At 52.1% G+C, this 25,875-nt stretch overlaps 1 protein-coding gene across 1 annotated transcript in view; it reads left to right on the forward strand.

The window, feature by feature from the left end:
- The window catches only part of Trappc9 (trafficking protein particle complex subunit 9), a 501,861-nt gene that overhangs the window by 374,339 nt on the left and 101,647 nt on the right, over positions 1 to 25,875 (forward strand). The window contains exon 20 of the mRNA XM_071602098.1: positions 12,717 to 12,869. Coding sequence (XP_071458199.1) covers positions 12,717 to 12,869 — 153 coding nt within the window. The remainder of the gene's footprint in view (positions 1 to 12,716; positions 12,870 to 25,875) is intronic.

Genomic DNA, 25,875 nt, shown 5'->3' on the forward strand with positions numbered 1-25,875 from the left:
CTGGCCCTGGCAGGGCCTGTGCAGCTGGAGAGGAGGAGTCCCTCCCGTCTTGGTGGACATGCCTCAGTGGGGCTGGCGTCTGCGGTCTGTGCTGGCTCTTGTGCTGTGATGTCAGGAGCTGTCCCAGAGCAACTTGTTGCTGCAGCTACCAGGACTAATCAGCACCCAGAGTGAAGGCCACACCTCAGTCCGTGGAGGACCCCGCTTCTCTGCATTCTCCCCAACTCCAGCCCACAGTTTTCCCAGGCCAGCCACACCTGCTCCCTTCTTTCTGGCCCTGGTCTGACCCCTCCTCTTGGCTCCTTGGTTTAGCCAGAGCTGGAGCCAGCCCTTCCTAAATCCAGGCAGAGATGGTCACATGGCTCCCTGCTGGGACCACGGCTAGTGCCACACTGGTGAGGTCACTCTCCCAGCACTTCCTCAAGGCCTCAGCACGCCTAGTCCCCCTCCTGTCGCAGAGTAGTGCTGCCACCCCGGGAAGTGTGTCCCTGCCCATCTGCTGTCCTCCCCAGTAGCTGGGAATTCTGTGGGAGGCTCAGTTTCCAAATCAGTAAAAATGAGAGAAACAGTGCATGCCCCTCGGGGCTCCAGGGCCAGGTGGGGTTGGTGGCTGTGACTGCTTGGTCCTGCCTGCTGCTGCTTTTGTGGTCCTGAGCCCATCTGAGAACAGGGCCCGGTCCACAGAAGACAGCATGTGTGAGAATTGGTGATTCGCATTCTAATTCTGCCTGTGAACTGTGCTTCTGTGAGTGAATTTTGACTTTCTGGAAATAAAATTTTATTTTCTAAATTTGTACCGTTTTATTCCATATATGTGTCCTATAAATATATTTGGTATCTATGCTATTTGTTGATGGTGATGAGAGTGTTATTTTATACACAGATGATAATCAGGCAGTCTCCGGTTTGTAAATCCCTCTGAGAACTCCCGACTTGGTATTTCTGTTCTCCTGATGGCTGTTTGGTCTGGAGAAGGGCCTCTGCAGTCCTGCAGGCTGGTCTCTGTGCAGCCCCTCTGCTCCCTGCCTCCACATGCTCAGGCCCTTGGGCTCTGGACCCTCTTTCTCACATGTCACCCCCACAGGCCAGCTGGGCACACATATGGCCTGATTTCTGCCCAAGGGAGGTTAGCAGCTGCCAGACAAGGAGGCTGATGAGGGGAGGCTGATGAGGGGAGGCAGGAGCTGGGAGTGGCTGGTATGTCACCCTTACCGTATCCCCCCAGAGGGAGCCTGGAGGCCTGCACCAGGTATGCAGAGGAGACAGGAGATTGGGGAGCAGGCCCACAGAGGGGAACACTTTGCAAGGGCAGGTGACCACACCTGGCACCTGACCAGGACTGAAGGCGAAGGAGAAGGAGACATTCATGGTGAGCTGTGGCTGAGTAGGCCCTCTGTGCCAGGGGCACATGGAAGGGTACTTCCTGGGGAGAAGCAGACTTGGAGACAGGGTCTGGTTTGGATATATTGAGATTGAGGGAATCAAAGAGCAGTAAAGCAACCAGGATTTCCAAAAAGGTTTTCTGATTAAGAATATACTATCTCAGTTAAACCACACCATCTCTGTTTAGGTAAGAGTTTTGTTCACCTTTCAGGTGACATTCTGATTTAATGGTGACCAGGACACTTTTCTGAGTCACAGCTTGTATGGCAGGCTCACCTGCAATGCCTTCTGCACATTGGTGCTCTGCCCTGGGGACCGAGTGGCCTCTGCGGGCTCTCTGTGATGCTATCAGGGCACAACTGTGTTTTGTAAAGAGCCTTCGTTCCCCTGGATACGGGGCCACATTTGCCTTGTCAGAGCTCACATGACCCACTAGGTGCAGCTCCTGTGGCTAGGCACAACGTAGGCAAGGGCCAAGCCTCAGTTTTCTCTTCTGTCAAATATAGGTCACCACCCTTAGACAGTTGGAGGTGAAATGAGTGGCTTGTGGACACCTGGCCTTGGGGAGTATGTTGTGACGCCAGCTCTCCCTGGAGCCGCCTGGGCCTACATGCAGGTGCAGCCTGAGACTGATGTTGGTGTCCAGGCTCTGCTGCTCTGCACGCCAGCAGCCTCCGGGAGAGTCGGCTCTTAGGCTGCAGTCGCCTGGCGTCCCAGAGGAGGATCCTTGCAGCTGGCAGGGAAAACTTCTCGTCAGGAAAGACGGATGCAGCGTGATAATCTTTATAGGTTCAGCTCCACTTACTGGGAGATTTTGATACTTGGGCATTCTCGTTTCCATGGAGGCGGATAACAGAAGCCCTGTGGTCCTTCAGTCCTTTGCTCTGTTTCCATTGTCAGAGTCCTGTGCTGCGGTGGAGTTGGTTTTCTAGTCTGATCCAGCTGTAGCTGTTCTAGGAAGCTACCTGAGGATCTGACTCTGTTGGTTCTTTGGCTTCTGGTTGGTTTGATGAGAGAAGCTGCCCTGGGATTTCTCAAGTGCAGGGATCACACTTCTGTGGATTGCTCTGGCCTCTTGCCTTTACTAAGACGCCCAGGAGAAGAATTGCTAGAATTTCCAGACTCTCTTGGCCTCGAGCTGGAAGACAGGTGTACACCCTGGCCCCGCCGGCCTGGTGTGAGCTAGGTGGGTTCTGGCTGCTCCCTCCCTCCCTGCTTCAGCATGAGGCACAGGACGGTCCTGTAGTTCCTTTGGAAACAGACCTGGCTCCTGGCCTGAGGCCTCTGGGCACCATTCTGGGTGTCACCTGGAGTGGAGGGAGGAGGCCACACCTCACCTTGGATGCCCTCCCCCATACACAGCAGGCCTCTGGCCACCCTGTGGCTGCCCAGTCACATCTGCTGGAGGCTCCACAGAGACCTGGCTCCTGGCAATCACATTATTGTGTGAGCCTCAGTTTCTCCATCTGCTTTGTGAAGATAAAACCCAGTTGAAGGAGGGAAATGAGACTAAGCCTGTTAGCACAGGGAAGATACTACCCTGTCCCTCTGACATTCATTCTCTTCTCTTTACCTCGGGTTTTCACTTTTATGATTTCCTGTCTTCTAAAAACTAGCCTTGGACCCTCATGTCGGTGGGGGCCACCTGCCCATCTGCTTAGCTATCCACTCGGCCACAGAGTAAAGGTGCACAGTCCTCGTGGAGGCTGCCGGACCTTGTCGTCTGGCCTCACGGGCCTCTTCTTTCATCCCTCACCCCCGCGTCCTGGCCAACTCTGCCCCGGTCCTAGCTGACCTGTGTTCTAACACGGTAGGCCCTGCACCTGTCGCCCTGTGCCTGGGCACCTGGGCACCTGGACAGGTCCTCCCCTGCGCCACGGTTCCGGCCCCTGGCCGCCAGGCCTGGTGCCGCAGTGCTCCTCTCTGCTGTCCCTGGAGCTTTTCAGGCAGGGCCCAGGGTCCCTTTCGTACTCCAGTAGCATCTGCACCTCCTGTGTGGGAGCACTGGTCACAACTTGCCACACACTTGATGACCATCTGCCTTTCTGGGGTCCTCCTCTTCCAGGATCCGGCAGCTCCTGGACGGAGGTTCACCTCACGTCCCCTGTGCAGCATGGCAGTTGCTGCCTGAATGTTGCCCAGCTGCTTGTTGGGTGTGGCTGGGTTCCTGCCCTCTGATCTGGCCCCGGGAAGCATCCCTCCTTGACCTGTGACCCAGGCTGGCAGCTCCTCCTTAAGCACCAGCCGGTGGTGGGAGGTGAGACCTTGCCAACCTAGGAGACTGCCACCAAGTGGGTCCTGTTCAACCCGGCAGCCAGTGGACGCTGGCCCCACCTGGCAGGGCTGTGGCCTCCCCTTCAGAGACACGCTGAGGTGCAGCATGGCCTCAAGGGCAGTGGCTCAGAAGCAGACACAGGGTCCACACCCACCTCACTTGTTCCCTGACCCCCTCCATGAATCCAGCCAGTTTTTGAGAACCTCTTAGAGAGTGAGAGGAGCCTGAGGGTCGGTAAAGGGCCAGCCTTCCACCTTGGGAAAGGTGCCGGCCTCGCTTTTCCAGAGTCCTGTGCCCTGACATGCCTCTGCAGGAGGGCCAGGAAGCACACAGGCACCCTGTTACCCCAGGCCCATGAGCTGCAAGAGAGCCCATTTCTGTGAGAATCAGAAAGCAGGAGTAGGGCTCTATGCCCTGCCCTGGGCCCCACTTAGGGGCAGTCGCTTTGCAGGTAGCACATGCCCTCTGTGAAGACCAGGACAGAGGCTCAGGGACCTGGAGACTTGCCTACAGGCATAGCCGGTACAGGCAGACCCAGGCAAGACCCAGATTTTTCAAATTTGAAAGAATAGTAGGAAACCTGCAAAGAGTTTAAAAGGTTTTTCTTTTCTTTATTTATTTCTCTTTATTTCTTTAATTGGGCAAGGGGTACTAGAGATTGAACTCAGGGGTCACTCAAATACTAAGCCACATCCCCAATCCTATTTTGTATTTTATTTAGAGCAGAGTCTCACTGAGCTGCTTAGCATCTCGCTGTTCCTGAGGCTGGCTTTGAACTTGTGATTCTCCTGCCTCAGCCTTCTGAGCCTCTGGGATTACAGGCGCGTGCCACTGCACCTGGCCTTAATAGGTCTTTTAATCTCAGGGCAAATGTCCTCAGAATCGCTAGTGAGCAGTGCTGGGGAAACCCAGAAACCCACTCTTGGAGACAAGGCACATGTTTGGAAATGCTGGGAGGATTGCTCAGGCGCAATGGGCAGGCTTCTGCCAGACTTGCAGGGGGCCCAAGGTCTGAGTGTGCATTACCTCCAGGGCAGGTGCTCTCCAGTGGCTGTCCAGGTCCTTCTCTGGGCTGTGCTTGAGGGAAACTCAGCAGAAGGGAAAGCAGGATGAAGGAAACAGCTTTCCCCAGTGGAGTAATGGTGCAGTGGGAGACAGACACCTTGACATTAGCCTCAGTGAAATGCGCTTGTGAACATGGAGCAGTGCATGAAAAGAATACCCTGAAAACTACAGAACACTAAAGAAAGAAATTAAAGACCTTAGAAGATGGAAATATCTCCCTTGTTCTTGGATCGGCAGAATTAATACTATCAAAATTAACATACTACCAAAGGCACTATACAGATTTAATGCAATTCCAATCAAAATCCCAATGACATTCCTCATAGAAATAGAAAAAGCAGTCATGAAATTCATCTGGAAAAATAAGAGATTCAGAATAGCTAAAGCAATGCTTAGCAAGAAGAGTGAAGCAGGAGGCATCACTATACCAGACCTTAAACTATACTACAGAACCATAGTAACAAAAAACGGCTGGTATAGGCACCAAAATAGACTGGTAGACCAGTGGTACAGAATAGAGGAATCAGAGACAAACCCACTTAAATACAGTTATCTCATATTAGATGAAGGCACCAAAAACATATTGGAGAAAAGATAGCCTCTTCAACAAATGGTGCTGGGAAAATTGGAAATCCATGTGCCGCAAAATGAAATTAAACCCCTATCTCTCACCCTGCACAAAACTCAACTTAAAGTGGATCAAAGACCTAGGAATTAAACCAGAGACCCTGTACCTAAAAGAAAAAAATAGGCCCAAATCTTTATCATGTTTGATTAGGCCCCAAATTCCTTAATAAGACTCCTATAGTATAAGAAATAAAATCAAGAATCAATAAATGGGATATATTCAAACTAAAAAGCTTCTCAGCAAAAGAAACAATCAGTGAAGTGAATAGAGAGCCTACAGAATGGGAGCAAATTTTTACCACACGCACATCAGATAGAGCACTAATCTCCAGGATATATAAAGAACTCTAAAATCTTGACACTGAAAACAAAACAAACAAACAAACAAAAGAAACAAATAGCCCAATCAATAAATGGGCCAAGGAACTGAACAGATACTTCTACAATCTATCAATCAACAAACATATGAAAAAATAGTCAATATCTCTATCTCTAGCAATTAGAGAAATGCAAATCAAAACTCCTCTAAGATTTCATCTCATTCCAGTCAGAATGGCAGCTATCAAGAATACAAGCAACAATAAGGGTTGGCGAGGATGTGGGGAAAAGGCACACTCGTACATTGCTGGTGGGACTACAAATCCATGCAAGCAATCTGGAGAGCAGTATGGAGATTCCTTGGAAAACTTGGAATGGAACCACCATTTGGCCCAGCTATCCCCCTCCTCGGACTATACCCAAAGGACTTTAAAACAGCATTCTACAGGGACACAGCCACATCAATGTTTATAGAGCACAATTCACAATAGCTAAACTGTGGAACCAACCTAGATGCCTTTCAGTAGATGAATGGATAAAGAAAATGTGGCATATATACACAATGGAATACTACTCAGCATTAAAAGGGAATAAAATCATGGCATGTTCAGGTAAATGGTGGAGTTGGAGAATATTAATAATGCTAAGTGAAGTTATACAGTCCCCCAAAAAACAAATGCCGAATGTTTTCTCTGATATGAGGATGCTGATTCTTAATGGGGATTGTGGAGGCATGGGAGAAATGCAGGAACTTTAGATTGGGCAAAGGGGAGAGAGGGGGTAGGGAAAGGGCAGGTGGGTAGGAAAGACAGTGGAATGAGATGGACATGGTACCCCAAGAGCATGTGTGAAGACACAAATGGTGTGACTCTACTTTGTGTACAACCAAAGACATGAAAAATTGTGATCTCTATGTGTACTCTGAATTGAAATGCATTTTGCCATCATGTATAACAAATTAGAATAATAAATAAATTTTTAAAAAAAGAATACACAAAACAACCAGCATTTATCTAGCATTTTATAGCTCATGAAATGTCTCCATAAAAGCTTTCCTGTTGATCTTTAGTGGAACTTCCTGTAATGGCCATAATCTTTTACAGTAGCTTTATTGAAACATGATTTACATTCTGTACAATTCATCCACTTGAGGTGTACAACCAGGTGGCTCCCAGGTAACTCCTGGGGTTGTGCAGTGTCCCACAGTCCACCTCAAAACATTTTTGTCACCCCAAAAGTATCAGCTATGGTTTTTCAAGCCCCAGTTATATACTGAGGAAGTCAAGTGGACTCTCCCAGGGCCTCACCAACGCTACACTATGGAATGTCCATTTTGCAGGTGACATATCTGAGGCCTGGGAGCACTTGGGCCACTGCCCCTGGTCACAGATCTGACACAGAAAGAAGATTGGAGTCCAGCCAGTGAGGCCCCAGAGCCTTTCCCCTCCTTCCACACGGCTTTCCCCCCTGAGGCCAACTCAGGGCAGACCCTGGACAGGCATCCCCCAAGGAGGAGGTGCGCCTGGACTCCGGCCTGCCCGTTCCTGCTACAAGAGGCCTTGGGGAATATGGGCCCTGCTTGTGCCACACTTGTGATCAGATGGTTTGGGGGGCCAGTGACCTGCTGATGGAAAAGCTGCTTTCTCGGGAGCCTGTGTGAAGGGAGATCAGTGAAAAATGGCCACCCCCCCAGCCCACAGAATTCAGTCCTCCACGTGCCTCTGCAGTTTGCGGAGGGAGGGCGGCTGGCAGCCAGTGGCATTGAGGGTGTCTCTTATTTTATTAGGCACTGCCTTCTGTGCTGAGGAAAGGAAGTACTTGAAGGTCCTAAAATAAATGTCCCTCTATAGAAGTGCAAGGTAAGGGTTTGCTGTCCCCAGAGCAGTGCTGGCTGGGGCTGCAGAGAAGCTCCTTCTGTCCTCACACTTCTAGGCCAGCTTCTCTGCAGCCAGCGGAAGCTTCGCTCTTTCCACTAATGCAGGATAAATGCGTTCAAACAATGTGAGTGTGTGTCAGTGCTGAAGGGAACATTTCAAGGGCTGCCTGCCCCGTGTCACTCATTCTCTTAACAAATGTATAGAGCCAGCTCCGGGCTGCGGAGACTAAAGTAACTGAGATGTGGCCCTCAACCTTAAGCCAGTAAGCCTGATACCAGGAGTGAGGGTCAGTAAGGGCTGGCTACAGAGTCCTTCCAGTGGGCTTGCAGGGCAGGGGTGGCAGGGGACTCAGGGAAGCCCCGGAGGGAGGGCCAGGTGGGCCCCCGAGCTCGGGTGCTCTGTGGGGCCTGAGCTCCTGCCTGCTGTCTCACTGCACTCCAGAGACCATGCTGGGTTCCGTGGATGCTCTTGAGCTCCATTTACCCCTCTGTCAAGTGAGGGTGGGATCATAGGCTCAACATAAGCATAGACAAGACTGTGTGTGTATAGGCTCTCTCAGCACAGGCTCGGGGCAGGGGGACGGCGGGGGGGGGGGGGGGGAGTCTTCCCTGTTCTCAGTGTCCTGCAGGGTCAGATGGACCCAGGCAGATTTAGAAACCAGTCCTGCAGCTGCATAGGCCACAGCAGGCCAGGGGGTGGGAAGGCTGCTGCCAGTGCACCCAGGAACAGTGCATGCATTTCCTGCCTTCCAGCACCCTCTCACTCATACTACACAGGATCTTACAGATGAGGGTTTATTTATCCCAGCAAATGAAAACTGACCCATGGTGTCTGCACCGTGAAGTACTTTAACGTAGCAAGGCGGTGCGGAGACTAGAGGAAAACGCACCTGGACGAGCCTCAAGAAGCCCTGGAGTAGTGTGATCATGCATTTTACAACATCCACAGAAGCTCTGTCCTGGGAGACATGTGCAGGGCCTGGTCCTCCCCTCCACTGGGATTCATGTCTAGTCCCTTCAGTGAACCTACAGAGACCATCGCAAAGTGCCAAGGGTGTTACATGTGTCAGTGTCCCCACCTCGGTGACCCTTGGCCCTGTAAGTATTCGTCCCTATTTACAGAATCAGGTTGTGTGTAGAGGAGTTAGGAGCACATGGAAGAGGACCAGGTGAGGGAGAGCTGCTTGTTCCCCATGTTCCTGACCTGTCCCGGCACTGCTCCCGCAGCCGGCAGGTGGCTGTGAGAGGCCCAGCCTCCTCTTCCCTCTGCCCACTCACTGGGAAGATGCCTCTACTCTGAGGTCCTGGAATATATTCTCCTGTTCCTGGGAGGACAGGGAGCCAGAGGCCAAATTCTTGTCCCAGGGTAGCCATTCACAGGAGGTGACCAGCCCCAACCCTCAGCAGAACATCTTCTTTACCTGAAACAGAAAGAGCTGTTAGGAACAACACCACCAAAGAACTGTTAGAACCAGTGTGTCCTGGCCAGAGACCCAGCGCTGCCACCCTGTAGGAGCTGCTTGGACGGTCATGACTCTGATACCCTAGGTCCAAAGGAGGCAAGTGGCTGGCTGTGGGCCATGTGCATGCTGGCCCACCTCCTCTTCATGTGGTCTCCCAGGCTAATGATTTCCAGGGGCTTTGCTGCAATTAGCCAAAAGCATGAGCCATGTTTTTGAACTACTTTGGACTCTCTCTAGTGCGAGATTGTGCAGCTATTCCCTGATGTGCGCTGCCCCATGCCAGTCTGAGTTCTCAACACATGCGAACAGGGATGTGTGCACAAGGTTGCAGTGGCAGGAGCAGGCAGGTGGGCTTTCCTGCAAAGGCCATTGAGGCAAGAGGGGAGGACTGTGGCTTCAGTGAGGTATCAAGAGTCCGTCACTGTTATGAAAGAGTGCTCCCTACTTGAGAAGGCAGTCAGAAAGTGGCCCTGGGCACTAAGCTGGCCATCAACTTGCACTTATTGTGGTAGCTCCCGCAGCTGGCACTGAACAGAGACATTGCACTCCTTTCAGCTGTCCCTCTAGGTGCAAGCAGTATGATCACATTTCATAGAGGTGCTCAGGGAACGAAGGCCTTGACCAAGGTCCAGTGCAAGCTGTGGAGAGCTAGGAATCTAGCCCCAGTGGTTAGCCCTGAAACCATACTCCCTCCTCTGCCCCAGTGTGCCTTGGCACCTGCAGCCCTGGGCAAATTGCCACCATTCATCCTCAGCTCCTTCCCTTTTGGAGTGATGGCAGCAGGTGGTTGCTCCCCCCCCCCCCCCTTGGTGGCTCTGTACTTGGCCTTCTGCTTTCCACGCCTGGGTTTTGCCACACTGTCCTATACAAGTCCTTCAAGTGGCTTGCCGTTCCCGGGTAACATTGGTGTCTTTAAATGTGACAGGCCTCCAAACACAACGGTTTCAGTTCTCACTGAAGCCATTGCCAGTCCTGTGCTGGCTTTAGAGCAGGGTCCCCTACTAGGGCAGCCTCAATGCTGGCTGTTCCTCAAAGATGCTGGCCTTGAAGCTGTTGGATAGCACAGGACCCATCTTGCCGCAGGTGGCGAGTTCCTCTTCAGGAGCACCTCCTGCAGCTTCCAGGCTGCCAGTCACAGAGCTGTCCTCCATTCCTGGTGGGCAGGAAGGCGCAGGGGCAGGTTAGAGCTAGGGAGGAGCTGGGCATGCTCCTCTGTGGTTTGGGGGATAATTCTTGGCTTTGGAGTTGATCCATGGGTGCTGGAATCCGAGCTCTAGGATTGGACGCTGGGTGGCCCTGTGTTGGCTACTCAGTCCCTTGGTGTCTCAGTCTCATTGCTTGCAGGAAAGGGGCTGCTGCTTCAGGATTCTCCCTTTTCTGCATCTCAGGGCTCCCAGGAAGAAGGAGGCCTGTAGTGAATTTGGGATATGGTCAGTCGCTCATGCAGGTGGCGGGCTTCGGAGGGCAGGCTCTGCAGTTGTGGGTCTGTGTCCCATGCAGCTCTGAAAACAGCACCAGCAATAAAGCCTCTCATTTTGCGTGCTCAGCCTAAGCACAGGGAGCTGATGCAGCAGGGTCAGTTCTGGAGGCAGCCTCTGTGTGGTGCCCACGTGGGGGTGTTGTGCAGGTGCTCACGCCGGGCTTCCACTCAGCCCTGTCACCTGCTGCAAATTGCAGCCACCCCTACTGGTATATGGTCGTGAGATAAATCCAGTACAGCACACCCAGCACAGGGCTTGGCTCCAAGGAGGCCCTCTTCAGTTTTATTTTCTTCCCTCCTGGGCGTTCAGGGTATGCCTGGCTACAGTGTGGTTGAGGTTGGAGATGGATGGGATAGTATGACATTCACAACCAGAAATGGCTGGAAAGATACTCCTAGATAATCATCCACTAGTCCTAGGGCCACAAGTGCCTAGAGTGCTCCGACCCATGCCTACTGCTGCTGGGGTGTCCCTCCCTTCCCTGTTCTGTGGAAGACAGCCTGGTGCTGGGCCTGTTTGCAAACTCAGTCAGAAGAGGAAAATTCTCAGTCCCTTGGGGTTGTCTGGCATTGAACTTAAATTGGCCTTTTTAGTGAAACATGGGAAATAACTCTGACCTTCTCTTTGGAAACAGCGTTGGTTTGCTTCAGTCTACCTTTGGGATACGAAGATAAGAGGCACTCTGGGTAGAAAACAAGACTCTTTTGTGCTGCATGCTCTTGTGCTTCCCCTGATGGGGAAGAAAGACACCTTTCATGAGCTTTTTTTTTTTGGATGGAGGGAGGGTACCAGGGATTGAACTCAAGGGCACTCAGCCACTGAGCCCCATCCCAGCCCTATTTTGTGTTTTATTTAGAGGCAGAGTCTCATTGGGTTGCTTAGTGCCTCCCTGTTGCTGCTGTCTGTAGACTTGACTGATGCTGTCATCTTTGACTCTGACTCAGAGCTTCAGGATCCTCACAGGTGGAAAACCCCCTTCTTCCATCCATGTAATGCACACTTATTTGGTGTCTTTTGTCTGCCTGCCTATGCACTAAAAGGTGGCGTTTCAGACATCAGTGAGTCAGCCTCTGCCTCTGTGAAATGATGGTTCAGGGTGGGGACAGGCTATAGACAGTCATAGAGCATCCAGAATGAAGGTGCCTCTTCCCACAGGCCAGCTGTTAGGCTGGGAACCAGGGTGCAGCCAGATGTGGGCATAGGTGCCAGACCCTGGGTGAGTGGTGAGCAGGAAGAGAGAAGTCTTGGCTTTTGGTATCAGGAAGGCTTTTAATCCACTCCTTCACTTATTCAGATATACTGACTGAGCCGCAGCAGTATGCCAGGCATTATTCTGGGCTGGGGAAGCTGAAAACAGACCAAGAGGATCTCTGCCCTCAGGGAGCTAACCACTAGAACTGAAGGCGGGTAACAGCCCCAGAGAGGTCTTTAAGCTCGTGGTACATACTCTGCTAGAAGTTAATGGAGTTCTGCAGCAGGGGGGAGGGTGCTGCACAGCTGGGGTGACTTGGGGAGGGCTCACAAGCTCCAGCCTCCCAGGTGGGAGGGCGCAGCTATTTCAAGGCTTCAGAGAACATCCCAGGGGCAGGGCAGCAGGTGCAAAGGTCCAGGCAGGGAGAATGGTGTGTTTTGGAAACCATCAGAAGGTCAAAGGGCTGGACAAGTGGCGAGGGGTTCTGTGTGGAGGGCGTGGGCTTGAGCAGGGACCCAGCCGGAGTCTGTGGGGTCTGAGGTGCAGAAAGCTGAGGGGGAGGTGGGGCTGTGCACACTGTGTGTGTGGGAGCTGCCATCCACCTGGCTGGAGATGGAGTAGGTGGGGATGGAGAGGGTCTTCCAGTGGGCTTTTGGGACCCCTATGGTCAAGAAGTTGCTAGCATTATCTGTGACTGTCCATGGAGAAATTTAAGATACGAGTCCACTATCTGAGCAGCATTCTGGGACCTCTCTGCGTCCTCCCTGTACAGAGCTCAAATTTCCATCTGGGGCAATGTGGGTCTTCTGGGGCTCTGAATCTGCAGATGCGTCTTCAGCTCCTGTATTGAGCCAGCTCTGCAGGCTGGGCCACCATGAGAGTCTGTGGTTTCCTTTTCTTGGAATGAATCTGTGATGAATTACTAACGATAATGATTCATTATGCTGTCTCACGCTGGCCTGTGCTGATTGTCTAACAGCCCGCAGAGGAACTCGCCCCACTGATTAATTTTCTGCTGTTCTCCCTCTTCTCTTAGAATGGCCATACAAGTGGACAAGTTCAACTTTGAGAGTGTCCCGGAATGCCCAGGAGAGAAGGGGCAATTTGCAAATCCGAAGCAGCTGGAAGAGGAGAGGCAGGAAGCCCGAGGCCTGGAGGTGAACAGCAGATTGGACATCCGCTGGAGGATCATATCCTTTTGATGGTGGCTGTTAGTTCGCTTTTTTGTTTCAGTGATCAAAGATCTGACCAGAACAACTGTATAGGAGGAAAGGTATATTTAAGGCTCACAGTCTCAGAGGTCTTAGTCCACAGAAGGTTGACTCCATCCCTTGGGGATCAAGGTGTGGCAGAGCATCATGACAGAAGAGTGTGGTAGAGGGAAGTGGCTCACGTGATGAAGAGTCCTCACAGTCTGTGTCTTCTGTCCCACTCAGGAAGCAGAGATTCCACACTCCTGAGACAAAATATATACCCCATAGCTACACCCCCAAAGAACCAATTCCTCCAGCCACACCTCACCTGCCTCCAGTCACCACCCAGTTAATCCCATCAGGGATTGAGTCGCTGATTAGGTTAAGGCTACAAACCAATCATTTCACCTCCAAACCTTCTTACATTGTCTCACACATGAGTTTTTGGGGAACACTTCACATTCAAACCATAACAGCAGTCTACCTTGAACTGGGATGCATCTGTGCCTAGGGCTTCTGAGTGCTGAGAAGGAGCCAAGAGGGTTTAGTTACTGGACCTGAGCCCCAGGTAGCTCCACAATGCCCTGACAGGCGTTGTCTTAACCACTCCACGCTTTAGAAGCCCCACTTAACGAGTATTGATTCTGAGTGGGGAAAGGTCTTCTTGGAACTGGTGTTGTTCTTGACTTTGGATCACCTGTTCCTTGCCAGTGTTGATACTCATGTTAGTGACAGTCCTAATGGCCGTCCATCAATGCTGGGCTCAAGCATTTTCACAGACTGACAACTGAAAACATGGACACAATTGTCTGGGAAACTGAAATTGGATTGTACAGCCTAGTGAGGCATGAAGATGCTGTTTTGAAAAGACTGAGTGAGTTTTCAGAAGGGCTGTGCTCTGAAAAAGTACTTCATAAAGTAATGGAGCCTGCTACGACTTCTGGCTTGTGCCTGGCTCACAGTAGACATGTAGCTGAATGAAGGAATGCTCTGGGGAGACTGCAGGTCCACTTGTTGAAAGTAGGTCAGGCATTGCATGAGGCACTAGGCAGGCAAAGCAGCAAAGTCAAGGCCTCAGTGTGGTGGTCCTGTCTGGTAGGCAGAAGGGCAGCCAGGGCAGAGCATTGTGCCAGGTGCTAGGGGTCACGAGCTGCAGCTGCCCAGTGGAGGCAGTCAAGGAAAGTTCATGGAGTGGGAGACATGTGAGTGGGCTATTATGGTAGCTAGACGTTTATCACAGGGACAGGATGGGGAAAGCCCAGGGGTACTAAGGCATGGGTGTGGCTTGCTCAGAGAAGGCCTTTCAGAAAGAGGCAACTCTGATGCGAGTGTCCGTCAGTCATCTTCATTGTGCGTGGAGTCTGTGGCTCTGGGGATGGTCAGATCATTCTGGAGAGCCTCTCTAGATTCTGAAAAAGTAGCCTCCATTTATCTGTGCCATGAATTCTGGGACCTGAGGCAAGTTCCTACCTTTGAACTGATGTGAGTCTGGCCTGGTAGATGTCTCCAAGCAGTTCATAACAAAATACGAACTTTAGATGTAGCACCCGGCTCTGTGAGCTGGACACAATGACTCCTGGGTGACCAAAGCAGTCCATGTGCAGTTGGCGGTGTTTGGTACAGAGAGATGTGACAGGTGGGTGGTGGGACTTATCTCCCTGTGCCCACTGAGCTCCTCACAAAGCCAGGCGCATTCCTCTCCTGCCCACTGCGGGAGCAGAGCAGCGAGCTAGCAGGTGAGGCAGCCTTCACACAGGAGCATCCTCTGCCACTCCAGAGGCCGGCCAGTCAGGGGTGGGGCCGGAGACCAGCCCAGGTCTTTGCCCACAGCACACTCACCCGCCACTGCAGATGTTCAAACGCTGGCTTGGGGCTGGGCCCTCACCTCCAGGGGCTGGCCATGATGCTGGAGCAGGGAGCCACTTGGTCTTTCTGGGAAGAGGGGTTGGAGAGGCTCTGTGCCTGCCTGCTGTGGAAGCTGCCATTAGGCAAGAGATGCCCCTTCCCCAGTCTTGGAGCTTCAGCTTTAGGCATGGATTTGTGCAGGGCAGGGCAGGATGGGCCTGATGAGACAGCAGGACCAGAGGGAGAAGTGGCACTGTAGGGAGGAATTCACTCTTGAAGGCTGTCACTCTGAGGCTCAGATAAAGACGGGAAAACTCGAATGGGTGGAATTGCGACCCCCTTACTAACCCCCTCCATGCTGGGCACACAGTTGCATCTGGTCAGTGTCATAGCTACCACTTTCCGGATGCTGTGCTGGATCCAAGTCACCCTTGTCTCCCCACTCAGCGTGGATTCACCATCCTGCCTGGAAGATGATGGGAGGTGACTCAGGTTCGTGCATAGAAAGTGGAAGAGCTGGTTCCCAGACCCCTTTAGCCTTCCCCTGGCCTGTGGTCCTGGCCTAGTGTCTGTTGCCTCTCAGGATCATGTTGACCAGCAGAACTCTCATGCTTTTCAAACACTAGCACAAAAAGCTACAGGAAATGTCTTTGCATTTCTCTTTAAGCCTTGACTCCTTTAAGAGGTTGTCATCCTGTTCTGTATTTGCTTAATAATTCTTCAAACAAATATTTATGGAGTGCCTAGCATGTGCCATACACATCGGTCCCCCAAGTTTCCTAATTGTAAGTTTATGAGCAACTGTCCCTGTAGGCAAATTTGGTTAAAGAGAACCAACATTAGGGACATCCTCTCTCTGTCTCTTTCTCTTTCTCTCATCTGAAAATGACATCTGGCATGGTTGAGTAGCAGACTTTTGCTACTATAAACCTGAATTCATGCAGATGGAAAGACCAAGGATTGAATTGGCTAATAATTTTATTATGCATTTTAATAATATTTTCTAAATATTTAGACTCTATAACAATCGTTGAGCCTAATTTGACACCTGTCCAGAGCTGTAGAAATTGTCCATATGCAGCATGTAATGCTGGGCAGATGTGTTTTAAAGGAAATTGGGGTCTTTACTCTATATGTCTTGTACCTTTCTGCACAGTATCCACCTGAGAGTCTTCCTCCAAGGGGCCATCCTGCCCCTGAGTATACCTCAGTTGGTTCTGACCAGCCCCTGGACGTCCCTACCCCCAAACCCAGATGCCCACCTGCTCTATGGAAGAGCAGGGTGAGTCTGTCACAGGAGCCTGGGACAGAGGTGGCAGAGAAGACACTGGGGATCACAGTCTTGGAGCCGGCCGTTCCTCCCCAGCCTTGTGGCTGGGGTCTGGTGGGCCTCACAGCTGCATTCCTCAGGCTGCCTGAAGAGGTCACAAGGACCCATACCTGTGGGACCCAGTGACTTCATGGCAGTCAGCTCCCCAAGGGGTGGTGAACAGTGGGCACCTGGGTCATGGTTTACTGTGCCGGACGGCACTGGCTCTGGGGTGGAGTTTGTGCCCTTGTTGCTGGGCCTGCTTGGACAAGCTCCTGTGATGGTGCCTCCCTTCCTTTAGGAAGCCCTTGTCCTAACCCTGTTCAGAGTCGTTATGACCAGGAAGAGCTGCGGCTTGTGCCTCCTCGGGGTTAGCTGCTCCACACTGTCTGTGTCCTGTCCCACAGAGGTTGGGGACACACCCAGGAAGCAGGAGCCAGCCCTCCCTGCACTACCTTTGCCATGCCCCGAGTCCCTCTGTGCTTCTCTGTTGTTTTCTGAGGCAGAGCTGTTGACAGTTCCTGTGCCACAGGGTGCATGAGACATGCACAAGTTTCTGAGCTGAGGCTGCTCTTGGTGGCTCCTGTAGAGGTGGCAGCCTCTCCCCTCTGTGTCCTGTGGCCACACCACAGAGGAGGCCTCTGCTGTCTGTCTGCTTTGACCCTCATTCTGTCCCAGGGTTAAAGTTTTCACAAAGGACTTCTCATACTCAAAACCTTCTACCTTGCCTGCACCTCTACCAGGCCACCAAGTAGCCTGGCCATGTCTGGAGGGAACCTTGCACCTAACAGTCTCAGTTAGAACTGACGTGGTTGGACTGTCTGTGTAGCTGTCTGGAGGTCGGGCTCTGCCTGGTATAGGCAGCCTCTGGTCCAGGCAGGCAGGCTTACTTGACGTCACCTGTGCTTTCTGGATAAAATACGTCCTTGCTTTCAGCTTCTGGGTGTTCCCCTGTTCCCCTCCTCTCCACCCTGTAACCACTGCAGTGCATCATTTTTGCTGAACCTGGAAAATCCTACTGTACCAGCTGTCTGTGGACTCTTAGCTCTGGATGGTAGCCTTCATTGTGGTCCCCACTCACCACAGTTGACTTTAGGAGAGAACTGTGAGGACTGCAGCCTGAGCTGGTGAGGCTGGCCCTGCTGCTTTTAGCACCCTGACATGGAGGCCGTGTGGCTAGAAGGGCGCTGTGTCCGTGTCTGTTTGCTGTGGGGACCAGTTCTCAGTCCCACTGGCTCTTTTGATCTCCTGCCAGGTGTGTGCTGGCATTTGTTAACCCTCCACCTGCAAAGCAGGTCATCTCCAACCCTTTTAAATGATGGGATTTTGGAAAATCCAAAACTATAGAGCCCGGGTAGCTGGCAGGATATCCAGGACCCCGTGTCCTTGTGCTGTTGACTACTTCAGTGAGGTCAAGCCTGAGAGGCACAGACATGGTTCCTGACCCTGAAGGTGTCAACAGCTGGAAATTCCCCAGTTTCCTGTGGAAGCCCTCCTTCTACCCTGTGACTCGGCACAGGCAAGGCTCCTCCAAGATGAGCCTCCCCGGAGGGAGCGATCCAGCCCCCAGCCTCCCTCCTGCCTTGCTCTGGCAGCTTGCGGCTCCCGGTGCTTCCTCCCCCTCTGTCACACTCCTAAGAAGCAGGGAGATTTGTTTTCCCCTGAAGTCTGTCTCTCCTGTGAGATTATGCTGCCTGGAGGTCAGGTGGGCTCCCATTCACTCCACAGCTATTTGCTAGGGACATTTGTATGTCAGACATTAGGCTGGCACTGGGGGACACCACCATGAGCAGCTGTGGACCCTGTCACAATAGAGCATCCCCAATGCTGACTGTGATCTCTGGCATGTAGTTTTAAAACCTATGTGAATGAGACATTGTAATTTCCAGGATGCAGCCCAGAGAAGGTGACCAGCTTAGTTGCCCTGAGCTGAGTGCTGTGATAGTCTACGAAAGGAGTTTGCAACCAGAAGGATTAGTCTGAATTGAAACCTGGATCCTCTTCCAGAGCTGGCCCTGCATAGACTGTCCGTGGCTGTCACAGTGTTACGCAAGCTTGCTGTCATTTCGCCTCCTTGTTTTCCTTGCCTTGTTACAAATGTCCCTTCGAAGAGCCTTTATGAGATTGGCAAGAGACTTGCTGGCCTGTGGGAACCACCTGTGCAGGTTTGAGGAGGAGGAGCTAGGGCAGTTTGACTGCCCTGCACAGAGGCTTGTGGCCTGGGCCATCTAGGCATTCTCTGCCAGGTGCCCAGATTGTGTCTGTTTCCCTTGCTGAGTCTGGAGAAGCATTTTTGACCGGTTTGGTTGCTTTTAGAGTGAAGCAGAGGCTCAGGCGGTTCATGGGCACACTGGGCTCTGGATCCTGGGAACCAGTACTCCAGACTGGGAGAGTGGGAGTCTGCAGGATGCAGAGGCCAAGTGAGCGTCCACGATTTGGAAAGTGGAAGGATGAAGAAGAGTGCAGCTGTTGTCCTGAGTGTGGGGGTCTCACATCCTTGAGCCGCCACCCTCCAGACAGGGGTCCCCTCCTGGCTGTGCATGGCTGAGGGTGTTGCTGCTTGGCCTCAGAGACATCAGCTACTCTGTATAAGCTGGAGGGATTTGCCAGTGGCTGAGACATTGGCCAGAAGTTTACAGCCCTTCAAGGACTTTAGGTACCATGTCTTGCATTTGGTTGATCACAACCAGCACATCCCCCTGGATTTAGCTACAGTTGAGCCCTGTTCTCAATTTCCAAGACTGCTTTCTTCCCAGTGAGGGTAAGTTGCTGTCCCCCGACCACTCCTCCCTGGTAAGACAGGAGGGTGGAACTGCTTACCCTGGGCTGCCCCTTCAGTGTCTCTATGGCTTCTCGGTTCTTCTCCAAGGTGCTTCTTAATGGAGCACTGTCTTCTCATCTCCTGAAAAAACATTCCGTCTCTTTAAACAAGACTCTTAAAACACAGCACACTACATTTTTCTAATAGTCATGCTTGGAGAAATAGTTTTATCTAAATGAATTTTAATACAAACAGCTCCTGTCATCAGCATGGCTGATTCCTTGATCATCTTAAGTGAAATGCAGGGTTGCATTTTGTATCTGCCTTCAGGGAGTCTGGCTTTTAGAGCTGTTTGTAATAACTTGCTTCAGAGGCCTTTAATCTCCTGTGGCAGGGAATCTCTGCAGCCAGAGGAACGACATACCTCACTGGCAATGGAATCCAATTGCCCTGGCCATTTGCCCTTCAAGGCACAGAGGAGTGAAGTTAGATGGATGTAAATTTGATTGCTGTCTCCCCCAAATCCAAATAGTGACCACACACACCTCAGAATTTAAAAGGAGTCAGAGTTGACACATAGTATAGATTTCAGATCTGGCTGGCGCAGGAAGTTGGGGAAGGAAGTTTTGTGTACAAACTGGTTTAGGGGTGTGTGTGTGTGCATGAATTGATGTGCATTGTGTTTGTGTAATTGGGTGTGTGTGTGTGTGCTGAGTGTGAACAAATTCTGTGTAGTTTTGGTATGATCATTACTGTGAACATGTGCATCTCATAGAATAGTCATAAAATTACAGTGTGGCAGTATGGGTGGATGCCAGGTACTGATCTGAACAGTTTGCTTAGAGTTATTCACTTAATTTTTACAATAACTCTCTGATGTAGCTTTTCCCACATTTTTCATTGCTGCATTGTATTTACACATACTGATGGGTATTGTTACCTGCTCCTGCGTGCACAAATGTAACAATATGATCTGGCCTATATCACTTCCTCCAGGCATGCAGCAGTTTTTAAAGCACATCCCATTGAGGAAAAAACAGGTCTGGTGAGGTTCCCTTGCTTGCTCAGATCAGCCAGCTAACGGGTGGTGGAACTGTGCCCTGGCTCCATCTCAGAGTAGTGCAGGCTTCTCCTGACAGTGTGTCCTGCTACGTGGTGACCTGTCCAGTTAGGCCTAGGACATCAGGGAGCTCGGCCAGAGGCAGTGCTCTCATCGAGGCAGAGCAGCGACTTTAGCAGTCCCAATGTTTGTGCTGCAAATCGGAAAACAAGGTCCTGAGAAAGAGGCTCATTAATCATTTAAAGCAGACTTTCCATTAGTGTAATTTCTATTTATGACAATTTGCTAATTTATTTGAGCTGAAGTAGGGCTGGGCTGAGTCCCTGCTCCTGTCGTTCTTCGCTCCAGAGCTGGCATGTGGGACGCAGCGTGTCTTCCAGGGGAGGGGTGTCCAAGGGCAGGCAGGCTGGCCAGAGAGCCCTGCTCACCTTGCAGCCAGCTGGAAGACCTCAGTGTGCATTTGTGTGTGTGTGTGTGTGTGTGTGTGTGTGCGCATGACATAGTTTCCATTTGGTTCAGTAGACCCTCGATGATGCCCAGCTGTTCTGAGCATGGTGCTTATTTCTCCTTGGAGGGGAGAGGCCACCACACCTCAGCTCTGCGGGTCCAGCCTCACAAATCTCTTCACTTTGGCAAGTTGGTTGACCAATCATTTTTTTTTTTCAGAATACTTATAAGCCACATAAACAGAGACAGGATCTGTACAGTGGTTTCAAACGTGCCTGGGCTTATGGTACGTTACCAAATATTTCACTAGTGCTGCCTGAGCCAACAGTGGGAGAGGAGAGGGATTTTACTTGCCCTCCGCATTTTCTTTGTGTCTGGCTATGGTTTTCAGAGATTTGTTAATTGAGCATTCATGGTTCTCTAGATGAACTGAGATGGCATGCATGAATGTCTGTGTAAAATAAGGTTCTGCACAAATATTGGCCAGTTAATTAAATGTGATAAATAATGATGAATGACTAATAATCATGAATAGGATATAATGCTGTCATAGTAATCTAGATCCTCGCAGGTGGGAGAGTCTCTCTGGTTGCTCAGTGGAAGGCAGCAGGTGTTTATTGAGCCCCCACTGCATGCCAGGCATGGTGCTGGTGCCTGGGACACCGTTCTGGGGGCTTTGTGGCTTAGAACCAGAAGGTGTTCTCTGCGCTCTTTTCCTTGTTGCTCTGTGGTTTTTGTTCTTCGAAAGTAGCCATTTCTACAGGAAAGTGAAAGCTGGCAGTTGGGGTGGCAGGGCTGCTCACTGACTCGCTGCTGGAGTGGGGGTGTGGCAGGAGGTTAAACTGAGTTGAGGCAGCCCAGCCTCGGGTCCTTGGAGTCACCACCTCTGAGGGCCCGTGACCAGTCGGAAGAGCAGGCTAACCATAGTGGAAGCCAACTCACTCAGCCACGCCTCAGAGGCAGAGTGTGGCGAGCCGGGGGTACCGTGAGCAGGACCTGTGCTTGCGGCTGAGGGCATTAGACTCTGCTGCCAGAGCCGGGCACGTGAGCTGGTCTAAGCGAGCTGGGGCGGGAGGTCTCTCACAGCAGGCCTCAGGTCCCAGCCACTTTGCAGGGGTGTGGTCAGGAGACATGCCACAGCTGATGCCGCAGTCCTGCTGCTGCCAGGGTCCTGGTCTCTGCACAGGCGGACTCTCAGAGGCGACTCCCTGAGAGGAAATGTGATGTCATGTCCCAGGGACTGGGAAGCCTTGCAGGAGTCGGCCTCTTCAGCACCATGGAGAGTTCCCACCGGGCTTCCCTGGCTCTGGAAAGAACAGGGCCAGGCAGGCCGTGGATGCTGCCCAAGCCATTGGCAACTGCAGGGCTCTGGCATGACCCAGCCTGTGGGTAGCAGGGTCCTCACTGTCATGTGGGGGCCATTTTTGCAGTGAAGAATCGACAGAATGTGCAGTGTGAGGGCTCCTTATCACACTGCTGGGTTCAAGCCGGCGCCCCACCTGCTAGCATCCAAGCCACGGGCCCGAGGTTCTACAGCCGTCTCTGAAGTGGGCGTAACAGTCCCTATTCATACCCAGAACGTTCTGGAGCCTCAAGATGGAACTAGTATTAGGTTGATAGGATTCATGGTGACGCTCACCACTGGGCCTCTCCCGGCAGGCACTTGGAAATGTTCTCCACAGTAGCAGTAGTGACAGGCTTTGCTCCGGTCATGTCATTATTTATTCAGCCCCTGCCCCCATGCCAGGGTCTGTGTGTTGAAGAAGCAGTAGCCCACCATCCCCACGGCGACACTGCGTCATGGGCGGTAGCCGTGGCTGACAGCCAGCCAGCTTGACCGTATGTGGGCACAGGTTCAGATGCGAGGCTGTTTTGGTGGCTTATATGGCTGCAAGGGAGGAGGTTGCAGATGCAGGTAATTAGCTTTATTAGCTCAGCTGTATGATTTTATGGCTCAGGTCCGAAAGCAAATTAATACAGAAATGTGCTGCTGCAGTGCTTTCCAAAGCCCAGTACCATTTGGCAACTTTGTAATTACCCACATGCCACCTTACCTCTCTGGCTCATCTTCTCTGAGCCCCGTGTCCCTGAATTCTTGCAGGCTCTGCTCTGTGCTGCAGACACAGCCTCTCTCCACCTTGGGAGCCCGGCATGAGTTTCTAATAAGAAACTCCACCCTCAGGAGTCTTAATTTCACAAAAGTGACAATAAATGCTGGAGTGAATCAGGAAGGAAGGCTGAAATAAACATAAAAATGTGCATTTTAAACTCAAATGTGGATGATGTTACCCCGAGTCCTCCTCTCCTTTCAGGCTGGGGAGAGGCCCCTCCTGAGCTCAGCTGCATCTGCAGGCCTGGGCCTGCAGCTCACTCAGCACTTGTCTTAGGCACTGTTAAGGACCCTTTATTCTTTCTTTTTCTCAAGTATTTTTGTGTTGTTACAGGTGCATTCAGTTCTGGACTCTTTTCAACAAGTACACGTGCCCACCTGCCCTGTTCTGTCCCTCCTCCCAGAGTGCCCAGTTTTATTTGCTCCTGATATAAACTTTCAGATTTGTTTTTGGACATTGTAAGTAAATGCCAATGCAGCCTTATTTTTTCACCCTAATGTTTTTATACAAAGGGCATGTTCTGGTTTGAGTCTTGCTTTCCCACTTACTACATGTCCTGGATGACTTCATAGAGAGCTGTCTCGCTGCCCTCCCGTGGTGAAATAGGAAGCAGGTGCCACATGGCCACACCTTTGCCAGGATGCTCTTCAGTCTGGAGTTTTGGCCAGTCTGCAGCTATGTGTTCTTGAGCTGGTTATTTCCCTTGCTGGAGGTGCTCTGCTGTGGGAAGCAGCTTGGATGGAGGAGCCAAAGGCACTTGAGGCAGGACGCTGCAGGGGGTGGACCAGGGTGGAGCCAGGAGCACTCTGGCTTCCAGGTCTTCAGGCAGGACCCTGTCACCATGGCTGCCTGCCCAGTTGAGGGTGCATATAGAGCCTTGCCGTGGAGCCTGCCCCTTTCAGGAATGTCCCCCAAGGTGCCCCTCCTTGTTCCTGCTCTCTGGGACCCAGTGGAGTGACTTTGAGTCTGAGACTTAGAAGCCCTGGGAAGATTTCCTTCCTTGGGAGTGGGTCACTGCCCAGAGGATGAATCCTACACCTGTGTATCGTCGGGGCTAGGAGGCAGTAGCTGTGTACCTGAATCAGAACCAGTGGGTTGGAACTTGTTCTGCTAGCACTGTGCACAACTTGCCACTGCCCCTGCCTAGGTTAGGGTCAACCACAGCTCTGCTGGCAGGGATTCAGGAGTGGTAGCTAAGGGAGGGGTCTTGATGTCTGTTTGTTGTTTTATGAAAGAGTAAGTGTCTTCTCATGGATGGTCCATCAGAAACAGGCCTTCCCTGGTCCAGACTGCCCTCAGCTCTCTTCCTAGAACAAGGAGAATAATGACTCCCTTTCTCTGTCCCTTGGGCATCCCCAGTAGGTGACTGAGAAACCCTCAGCACAGAGTTGGGTGCATATGGCTCTCACTGTGTGCCTCTGCCACTGAGTCAGTGCTGATCCCCATGTCCAGCAGGGGGCCTGACCCGAGTCCGTGAATAAGTGCACAGGTAAGCGTAGGCTCTAGATCCCACAGTCCTCGGGTCCTATCCTGGCCCCATACCTCCTCCAGAAGGACCAGTTGGGGTGGGTGAACCCCTTACCCAAGTACCTGCCGCTCCCTGGTTTCTCCTGTCTCTGCCCTGCCCCTTCCCTCCTTCAGAAAGGTTCTTTACTCTTTCCTGGTCAGGTTCACATCCATTCACACCCTCACCTTGAAACTGACTTAATAAAGGTACATTGAGTGTTAAAACACATCAGTCAGATCTTCAAAAGAAGAAAAAGAATTCCCTCATTATTCCTGCAAAACGAGCATTATTCCTGGAAAATGTGCTGTGTCCTGTTCATACACGTCGGGGTCCTCCCAGCCAGTAAAAGTGCTGAATCCCAGGCAGCTCCTCTTAGGGAGATTAGATTTCCAGGAAGCTGAGTGGGTGGCCACTTCCTGGGGAACCTAGCTGTTTACAGGGGTGATGTCACCTGTGGGCTGCAACTGGCAAACAAATCTATTGGGTCCCACATCTGTGAAAGTAGGCGTTCTAACCACTAGCCCACACAGCTCCCCCACTTGGGAGCCAGTTAGCCCATCACAGACGACCATGCAGGACCCCAGCACCCTGGCTAGGAGCCGGGCTATGAGGGGGACAGGAGCACGCAGCCCACGAGACAGACAGCCTCTGCCTCCACCACCCTCAAGTTGAGAGAAGAGGCCTGAGGGGTCCTCACCTGGGCTTTGGCCCCATTCCCACTCAGCCTGCCAGCCTGCTCCCTTAGGAAGCCCGAGGCGCTCCTGAGAAGGACCTGGGGGTTGCTCACTGATGGCCTCTGGCACAGCACCCTGAGCAGGATGCACCCCTTACCTGATGGAGGAGAGAAATGGAGCCGTTGGTAACAGATTAATGAGACAGGGGCAGCCACGTGCTTGATCAGGGAAGGCCGCTTCAAGGTGGAGGCTGGATGGAGGAGGGAGGCCTGTGGGCGGCCTGGGCTCAGGGGTGGGCACACAGCCTGCTCCCCTGAGGCCTGCAGGTCTCCTGTGCTCTTCTGTCTGAGGGGGAAGCAGGCACCCCTCTCTGCTGTTCTGGGTGCTTCCACACCCTCATGGGTCTGGCCTCTGCCACAGTGCTCAACCCTGCCCAGCATTCCGCTCAGATGCCCTTTCCTGGGGCGGTTTCCCAATCCTCCGTACCTGGCTCCTGCTCCTCGTGCTTCCATGGCCCCTTTCCCTAAGTACCAACATCTTCCCTCAATCAGCATCTTCGAAAAACTGTGCTTTACCTGTGTCTAAGCCACTGCTCAGCAGCTCAGCAGCCCCTGCACCCCTTCCCAGGCCTGGCAGCCAGCATTCTGCTCTCTCTGCGTTCGACTCTCTGGGGCCTTCACAAGAGCAGAACCGCGCGGCATGTGTCCTTTCATGACCGGCTGGTTTCACTTAGACTGCCGCCGAGGCCCGTGTGTGTTGAATCCCCTGCCAGGCTTCCCTTCCATGAGGGCTGAGTAGTGTAGGGTGGCATGAATGTCCACGCTGGTTGATCCCTGCCTCTGTGGCCTCACCACAGGTTGTTCCACCTTTGGGCTACTGTGCTCGGTGCTGCTGTGATGGGTTTGCGAGTGTCTGTGTGGGTCTCTCCCCCAGGGATACATCGGACCCAGAAGCAGAGATGCTGGAGGCCACAGGGGTGGTGGCGGGCCCTCACCAGCCTGTCCTCCTTGTGCTCAGGTTGCAGTCTTGGCTCAGTACCCCTGAGGATCTGCTTCGCTCTTGTTGAACTAATAAGGGAGTCCCAGCTCAGGATTTCCTCAGGACCAAACGAGAGAATTAGAAGTGCACTGTGGGGTTTATATCACTGAGGACAGCAAACACACACCCTCTGTGATGAGATGGAGAAGAATGGAGGGTTCTTCATAGGAGAGAGCGGTCTTTGGAAGGAGCTCTTTGATAAATTGTGTGTGAAAGTGTGGAGACCAAGGCGGCACGGGGCAGCTGAACC

This window comes from Marmota flaviventris, chromosome 15 (assembly GCF_047511675.1).
Source record: "Marmota flaviventris isolate mMarFla1 chromosome 15, mMarFla1.hap1, whole genome shotgun sequence".
Classification (NCBI taxonomy): Eukaryota; Metazoa; Chordata; class Mammalia; order Rodentia; family Sciuridae; genus Marmota; species Marmota flaviventris.